Below are 8,350 nucleotides of genomic sequence, written 5' to 3' on the forward strand. Positions count from 1 at the left end.
TGCATAATTGCTGTAGGGGATCAATGAAGTGGTATGCTGTTAAGTTACATCATCAAAGTATTTGCACACACATCTCCAAGGGTTGTCTTCCTCTTTTCTATAAAGTATATAGTGGCACAAATTTATTCATTCCTTTATTAAATAAATATTTTACTTTCTAGGTACAGAGGATAGGTGCAGCACTGGAAAAAAAAGATAGAAATTGTTGCTCTCATGGCATTTATGTCTCACTCCACCATTATCTCTCTTGATTCAAAGTCTCTGCTTTTAAGCCTAGGTCTTGGCAGTTGGAAACTCAGCTCAAATCCCAATTCTTGAAGAAATCAAGTTACCCTATTATGAATTAACTCAGTTTTCTTGCTAGTGGTGCTAGAATCATTATGTTTACTTTATAGGGTCGTTCTGAGGTTGGAATGAGGTGATGTATGTAAAAGGATTCAGCACCATGCCTGGTACATGACAGTTATTCTTTGAAGATTCACTCTTAATGTCAATCGATGGTGGGCATAGATAATGTTCTCCCTTGAGCTTGGTATTTTTGAAGTTTTCTTAGCTTACTGCTTTTTTTGTTGTTGTTCTTTTCTTTTTAAAAACTTTCTTTTGCTCTAAAATGACATTGGAATGTACCCCCCCACAGCCCCTTCCAAGGCCAAATCACAAGTGATGTTCCTTCATTGGTTCTCCCTGGTTCTTCTCTTCCCAGATTATAGCACACCCTAAATCTCCTCCTTCCTGAAGTGCTCCTAACCCCCTCCCACCCCAACCCTCTTGTAACTTTTTAAAAACTGGTTCCCCCTTGTTCTTCTCCTCCCTCCAGGGTATGGGCATGATCCCGCCCCCCCCCATGGAAATCCCCCAAATTCCATCCCCACCGAATTGCCAAATCTACCCCTCCCCACCCCAAACCTCAAGAAACCTCTTCTCACTGGCTCTCCCTGTTCTTCTCGTTTCCTCCCCGCAGGTTATGGGCACGCTGCCCCCGGCACCGACGCAGGCAAGGCCTTCTGCATGTTCTATGCTGTGCTGGGCATCCCCTTGACGCTGGTCATGTTCCAGAGCCTGGGCGAACGGATGAACACCTTCGTGCGTTACCTGCTGAAGCGCATCAAGAAGTGCTGTGGAATGCGCAACACCGACGTGTCTATGGAGAACATGGTGACTGTGGGCTTCTTCTCCTGCATGGGGACGCTGTGCATCGGGGCCGCCGCCTTCTCCCAGTGTGAGGAGTGGAGCTTCTTCCACGCCTACTACTACTGCTTTATCACGTTGACTACCATTGGGTTCGGGGACTACGTGGCCCTGCAGACCAAGGGTGCCCTGCAGAAGAAGCCACTCTACGTGGCCTTTAGCTTTATGTATATCCTGGTGGGGCTGACGGTCATCGGGGCCTTTCTCAACCTGGTCGTCCTCAGGTTCTTGACCATGAACAGCGAGGACGAGAGGCGCGACGCCGAGGAGAGGGCGTCCCTCGCCGGAAACCGCAACAGCATGGTCATCCACATGCCCGAGGAGGTGCGGCCAGGCCGGCCCAGGTACAAGGCGGACGTCGGGGACCTGCAGTCTGTGTGCTCCTGCACGTGCTACCGCTCGCAGGACTATGGCGGCCGCTTGGCGGCGCCACAGAACTCCTTCAGTGCCAAGCTTGCCCCCCACTACTTCCACTCCATCTCTTACAAGATCGAGGAGATCTCACCAAGCACATTAAAAAACAGCCTCTTCCCATCCCCCATTAGCTCCATTTCTCCTGGGTTACACAGCTTTACCGACAACCATAGGCTGATGAGACGACGGAAGTCTGTCTAGGTGTGGGGAGGGAAATAGAAGAGTCCTTTGTCATAGTGGACGTTGAGTTCCATTGGCCCAACTCGTCTTTTCTTCCTTATTTATTTATTATGATTATTCTTTATTATTATTGTCATCATTATTACTTTCTCTCCTTCCTCCTTTCTTGGTCTCTTAGTCTCATCCTCCCCCCTGCCTTTCCAACCAGACAGAGCAGGCCAAAGGGAAAATAAAGGCCCGTCCTCCTCTGAAACTCGCATCTGAGCATGAAGCATGGATTCCCTCCTTCCTTCCCAGCAGAGTATGCCTTACATTTCTCCCCCAACCTACCCCGTCTCTGGGGTGGTTGTGCCAGGACAGGTGTGAGACCAGGACCATGGAGACAGAGCTGAGAGGATACCCAACCCAAAGTCGCACACCAAGCTAAGAGCCTTCGATTGCCCACCCATAGTGGTGTCTGACCTAACTCCTTTCTCCCCAAGGACTGGGTAGCTCGTGTGTGTGTGTATGTGTGCGTGTATGCGCGCTTCTGTGTGCGTGTGTATCATGTGACAATATGGAAAGTATCAGGTATTCATTTTTCTTTCCCACCCCCCATCAAAGCCCGCTTTTGGCTGCTTCCAAACAAAATGGAAAAACAAAACCCGTGAGGTTTCTGATTTATCATCTTGCCAAATCAAGCATGTTTCATAAGCAGTCTTTATCCCAGATGTGTCATGGTCATATTTTTTAAAATGCTAGGTTCTAAATTATATTAACTTTTTTTAGGGGGGCGGGTGGGCAAGACAACCTGGATCATTTTAGCTTGCCAGTTCAAAAATTTTTAAAAAGCATGCACTTTGTTAAACTGGTATGCATTATCAACACAAGAAAACGAAACTAGCAATGGAATAATCAAAAGCCAATACTATTAATTTATTGATGACATTTGAAATCTTATCATCTCCAGTTCCAACAATTTACCATGCAACTGGAATTGTCAGGGAAACTGGAAAATTGTTGGAACCACACAGTATCTATTTTATTATTTCCCTGTTGGATGATGATGATTTTGTGCAGCGTTTACTGCATAAATAAGAATTATAGTTTTGGAATGCTTGGGTGAGAATGGGTATTGGTATGTGGATGTGGTTTCTTTTCCTAAAAAGTGACAGGGCATTCCTCATTTAAAAAAAATATATACATATATATACTACATATATATTTCAGGAAAGATTGTCTCTAATTGCATTTGATATGTAAATAAAGGAAAGTTCATGTTGGTCTCAGGAAGAGCTTAGAGGCAAGGAGCTGTGTCTTGGCCTACTGGGAACTTACCAATCTCAGGGGACAATTTTGTCTGAGTAGTGGAGAAATTCTTCCCAACTCTCAATAGGGGATGACCCCAAAGGGAAGAAGACCTGCTAACCTCTTGGGGGACAGTTTAGGCTGTAGAATCTGGCACATTAGAGGCCCTTACAATGGCAGGAATAAAGGACAGTTTGACCTCCAAATTCAGTGAGGGAACTTTAATTTCCCCCATTACCATCTCTGCCATTTCTAAAAATCACCCATCTACCCATATCCCCCTCCACTCTTTTTTCGTAAACTGGAAGTTCATGGCTCTTGGATGGAAGTGGACTTTGGCTGTACTACTCAGAAGGAGCACGTTTATGGGCCTGTCTCAAGGCCCCAGCGAGATCTCCCAGAAAGGAGGCTTTGCTCCTTAGAGTAGACCTACAGGATTTCTTAAAGGAGACAGCACCCGAATGCCACCAGTCCCAAGCATTTGGGCCATTGGGCTGAAACACAGGAGCATTCAAGACTCCTCTGAAAAGGATGTGCATGTACTTTAATGCTACATTCCGTGTCGAAATTTCCCCTTCGTCTAGGACACAGGGCCTTCGAAGGAGTCTGCGAACCTCAGATTCTCTAGGCCAAAGTTGACAGTTCTCAACCTTCAAGGTCTTTGTCAGTTCACTCATTTTAAGATTTCATGTGTTATGGAATGCCCTATTTATGGCTCTAAAGTCTGTCCAGAGAATAGAAGCAGTTGTTCTTTTTAAACGTTTTTTTTCCTCTTGGGAGAGATTGTTGGCTATAGGGGGGGGTCAAAGGTGTAAAAATGCTAATGCATTTGCAAGTGCTTTATGCTTTGGAGGAAGCTGCCTGGAATAAATGTGGGGGTTCTCATGAAAACCTTTGTAAGATGTGCCTTCAAATGGGGGTGTGTGCGATAATCTTTGATCTATAAATGACACTGAGGCACTGAGCGGATGAGTGATTTGCTCAATATCACAGAGCTGGTTGTTGACAGAACTGAGACATAGCTCAGTCTGGAACCCAGAAGAGCTCAAGAAGCTGACTCCACCACACCGTGATGTCCTAACTCAACCCTCAGTTGAGAGCGCTTGCCTCCGTTTCTCCACAGGAGCTTGCACCAGGCCCTTGGAGTCAGAGGGACCTTGACTCAACCCTGCATACAGAGCTGGCTTCCCCACTAAAATATCCATGTAAATTGGTCATACAGTGGCCATACTTCTGCTTGAATGCTTTGAGTAATGAACTCCTCTCTTCCCCGGGGAAATATAGAGAACATTCTTTATTCTGTAGGATTATGGGATGAAATTCTTTTTTCATGTGATGACCACTGACTTAAGTATCTGAGGCAATGTACAATGTGTCTTGGTTCTATTCCTCTCCTGTGTCTTCTGCTCTTTGCTCCCAGTTCAACCCTTTGAAGGATGTTCACTGTATCTTCTCTTCCCAAGTTAAATATCCTTGTTTGTGCTCAAAGCGTCTAGGGGTTGGAGGTAAACGTTGGTTTGCTTCCCTTATGATGTTCATCTTTTTCTCATATGGTCCATCCATTTCCTACCATGGTTTCTGGCGAAGGAGTTCTCTAGGTACATGCCATGAAGCACTCTTGGAGTTGTGGGGGGCAGGGCAGGGGAAAGGCCCAAGTTAAGGGCCTCCAGGGTTCTTTCCTGATGAAACAAAACTGGGGTTTCTTTGTTTAGAGTTCCACCACTCAATCAGCATTAGAATCAGATCTTCAAAACCAGGAGGAGGCTTCGTCTGAGTCATTTCACTGAACTCTCATTTTCAGAGAGGAAAATTAAGGTCCAGAGTGGGTGAACACTTGTCTAAGGTCACACAGCCAGAATCTAGATTTTCCTTATTTCTCTTTCTACCATTCTCCTGTCTACTTTTGTTGTTGTTCACAGCCTTCTGAAGATCCCTTGTTGGAAATTTTGATGTCTCAGGCCTGGGTCTGTCTTCTTTGCTTTTGCATCTGGTAATTCCTCTTTCATCCAGGTGATTTGCATACCCTTCTTCCAGTTAACTGTGCCCATTCATCAGGGAACAAAATCATAGCAGGTTGTTTGGATGCAGGATTTACCTTCCATTAGAATGAATTTGGGAAGAGCCACGTTCTACCGGAATCATGAGAGGATGGCCCATCAGCCAATGTCTGGAAATCAACTTGTTTGTAGGTACTGAGCGTGATTTCTGATTCTCACTTGAACTCTTTTTTAACTAAGAGCTCTTGATTTTCATCTCTCCATTCCATCAAAGATAAGAGAAAGGTGGGCAGTGGGATTGACTATCTCTGAGATTCTCTGCTTTCTAGAGACCATTTTGCTGTAGTCTTCTTTGTACCCAGCCTGAGCAGAAGGTGCTGTCTTGGCTGGCAGCCTGTTAGATTCTTTTTTACACAGGAGGGAACCAACCTTTCTGGGTTTTGAGGTACCTGGTTGGCCCCAAAGCTAGTATCAGATCTGTTCTTTCTGCACCACTCTGTCTTGAAACCAAGACAGTATCATTAAGCACAGCAAGCTGCCTGGTACTCTAAATTTAAACTCTTTCTGAAGCATCTGTGTGTTCCCACTGTGCATCACTGATTGGGAGGGGAGTGCCTGCACTGAGGCATGATCACAGCAGGTCATTTGCAGCCCAGGAGTCCCACTGGGTCCATCATCTTTCCAGGAGAGGAGGCAGATGGACACAGACCACTACCCAGAAGAGCCTCCTTGGGAGGCCCCATTAAAACCCCACCCATAAAAAAGGGAGGTGATGAATTAATCTTGGTTCACCTCTGTGTTCTCTGCACAGAGGGCCTTGAGAAAACATCTGGTTGGTAATTCACAAGCCCACCGATAAACCTCAGCAGGTCATTTTTCTCTGCCTCATCCATATTCAGACGCCTCTGGGACCTACTTCCCAGTGACAATCCTTGCAGCTGGCGAAGACTTGTTCAGAGGGCTCCAGCATCTGTGCATTGGGTGGGAGAGGAAGGTGAGAGGAGAAGACGATCAAAGGAAAATCACCCATCATGGAGATTCATGGCCCCATTTTTTTTTTTTTTTTCAATATTCTTTTTCAAATAATAGGTCCTAACTAAGGTATCATTTGAGGCCCTCTGCTGAGGCGTGAGTCTGGAACATGTCTGTTCTGTCAGTGCCGTGGGCACAGTAATTGGTGAAATGCACTGGGGAACTGTGGCTTTGTCCTGAAAGTGGTGAAATTTGGGGTCTGTCCCATGCAGGCTAGCTGCCTGAGGGGCTAAAGTGTGTGTCTTCCAGGGTCATGGTCTGCGTGGGAACCAGGAAGCATCCTAGGTGAGGGAAGGGTGGCAGAGCAGGGACCCTTTCATTGTGTCTTGCTCCACTGGGCTCTTGGAAGTCATTTCACTCCCTGGGCCTCTGAAGCTTCCTTGTCAACACGGTGGGACAGTTTGGGTGGGATTTATGGGCACTTAGCACTACATGAATTTGACCCACAGTGACATTTGGCCTGAATATTCTGATCCCTGGGCACATTTGAAGGTTGAGCCAACTAACCAAAGATCATTTAGTTTGGCAGGGAATGGGGAGCTGGGAAGATGGAGAGGCACAGGCAATGACAGAGAGAGTCGTGGTCATCACAAACCAAGGCCAAGTGCATTTCTGGCCTCTCCAAAGTGCTGAGCATAAATCCATTTATGTGGTTCTTTCTTGACCACCCCCCGATACAGGCTGCTGATTCAGGAAAACAATCTATGACTGTGATTCCTCCCACCCATTTTCTATTTAGAAAATTTCAGAGTTACAGAAAAGTTTAAATAATAGCCCGAAGAGCTCCCCTAAACCTCTCATTCAGACCTACCAGCCCCGTAGTTTGCCATCTTCCCTTAATCTCCTACTCCCCTTTCTCCCACCCCTCTCCCCTCTTTCTCCCTCCCCTTCCCACCCCTACACTCAGAGATGTTTTTAGGATAAAATGTTGTCATGTCTGCAACTTTTTGGTGGTTCAGCCAAAGAAAAAGTTGTCTATCTGCCATGAACGAAAGCACTCCCCTACACCACAGTGCCATTGTTACACCTAGAAATGTAGCATTCATACGATAATATTGTCTAATATAATCTGTATATAAAATCCCCTAATTGTCTCAGAAATGACTTTTTGTGAGTCTAGGATATAATCTCGTATCACAACCCACACTTGCTTATCTTGTTGTGTCATGTTGCCCCAATTTATTACACCTCTCCCACCATTTTTGTGTTTTACGATGTTGACACTTTTGAAGAGTCCAGGTCAATGTCTTGTAGGATGCCCCATAATCATCTCTGTCTGTTTCCTCAGGTGAAGGAATTTTGGGCAAGGAAACAACCTAGCGGATGTTGTGTAGCCACGATCTATGCACTGGATGTTTGGCTCTCTGGGGACCACTGTGATTACTGCTTTCATTGTGGATAAATAAGTCATATTAAATGTTGTTTTCCTCTGTTAGGGGAACTAACTGCACATTCAAGAGAGGCGTCCGTGGATGCTGGGTCTCACTGCCAAAGCTGAGCAAGGCTTCGGGATTTCTGCCTTCTCACATGGACCGCGGCTGTGCTGGGCGTGCGTCAGTACTTGTTCCCCTAAACACCTGTGGGGATGGTCCAGCTATACATAGACAGAGAGCCCAGAGGAATGCTTGTTGTGAGGGTCCCTGCAAACCTGTCGGGGCATTTTGGCACCAGGTAACTCCTCAGTGAGTGCCAATGACAGCCAAGTCCTTCCTCTCATTAATAATCCTAACGATGTGATTTGTTATGGCAGTACTCTTGACTGTGAAGGGCTATAATATGTGACCTCTGTCCTTGAGATATTTGCTCTGGCATGTTCTATAGCACAGCCTTATCCATTCTGATAGCACAAAGCTATCTACCTGCTGTGGCTAAGTAACCTTTCATTGTGATCAATAAAATTTGTCCACCCAGGTCGCCCCTCTGCTCCTATGCCTATGCTGTTCCCGCTCCCTGTTGCTCTCCAGCTTGGAGGTGGACATCTCACACCTCCTTTCAGTGACTCCTCAACCCCTCCCACCCAGTGGACTTAGCGATGTCCTCCTCTGCCACCTCCCCACCCCAGGCCTTGTATCTATAATGCACAAACATACTGTGCAGCAAACCTCCCACGGCCCGAACCTTAGGAACAGAAGCAGGTGTTGGGCAGCCCCCACAGAGGGGCGGACAGTCCCAGGAATCAAGACAATTCGATTTCTAGCATCTCGCCCAAATGGTTGTTCATCGCCATAATCAAGGCATGTCTTAACTTGCCG

General features: G+C 46.3%; 1 protein-coding gene across 2 annotated transcripts; it reads left to right on the top strand.

The window, feature by feature from the left end:
* The first annotated feature begins 928 nt into the window (after nt 1–928).
* KCNK9 (potassium two pore domain channel subfamily K member 9) lies at nt 929–8,012 on the top strand. 2 transcript variants are annotated; one of them, XM_008055034.1, is made up of 2 exons: nt 929–1,803; nt 7,535–8,012. In XM_008055034.1, the coding sequence occupies exon 1, from the start codon at nt 1,009–1,011 to the stop codon at nt 1,801–1,803; it is 795 nt and encodes a 264-aa protein (XP_008053225.1). In that variant the 5' UTR covers nt 929–1,008; the 3' UTR covers nt 7,535–8,012. The 2 variants fall into 2 exon arrangements, with proteins under 2 accessions (XP_008053225.1, XP_021566580.1); XM_021710905.1 differs by lacking the exon at nt 7,535–8,012 and having other exon boundaries at nt 929–3,647.
* Nucleotides 8,013–8,350: the final 338 nt, after the last annotated feature.

This window comes from Carlito syrichta, unplaced genomic scaffold (genome assembly GCF_000164805.1).
Source record: "Carlito syrichta isolate Samal-C Ts95f unplaced genomic scaffold, Tarsius_syrichta-2.0.1 Scaffold301639, whole genome shotgun sequence".
Classification (NCBI taxonomy): Eukaryota; Metazoa; Chordata; class Mammalia; order Primates; family Tarsiidae; genus Carlito; species Carlito syrichta.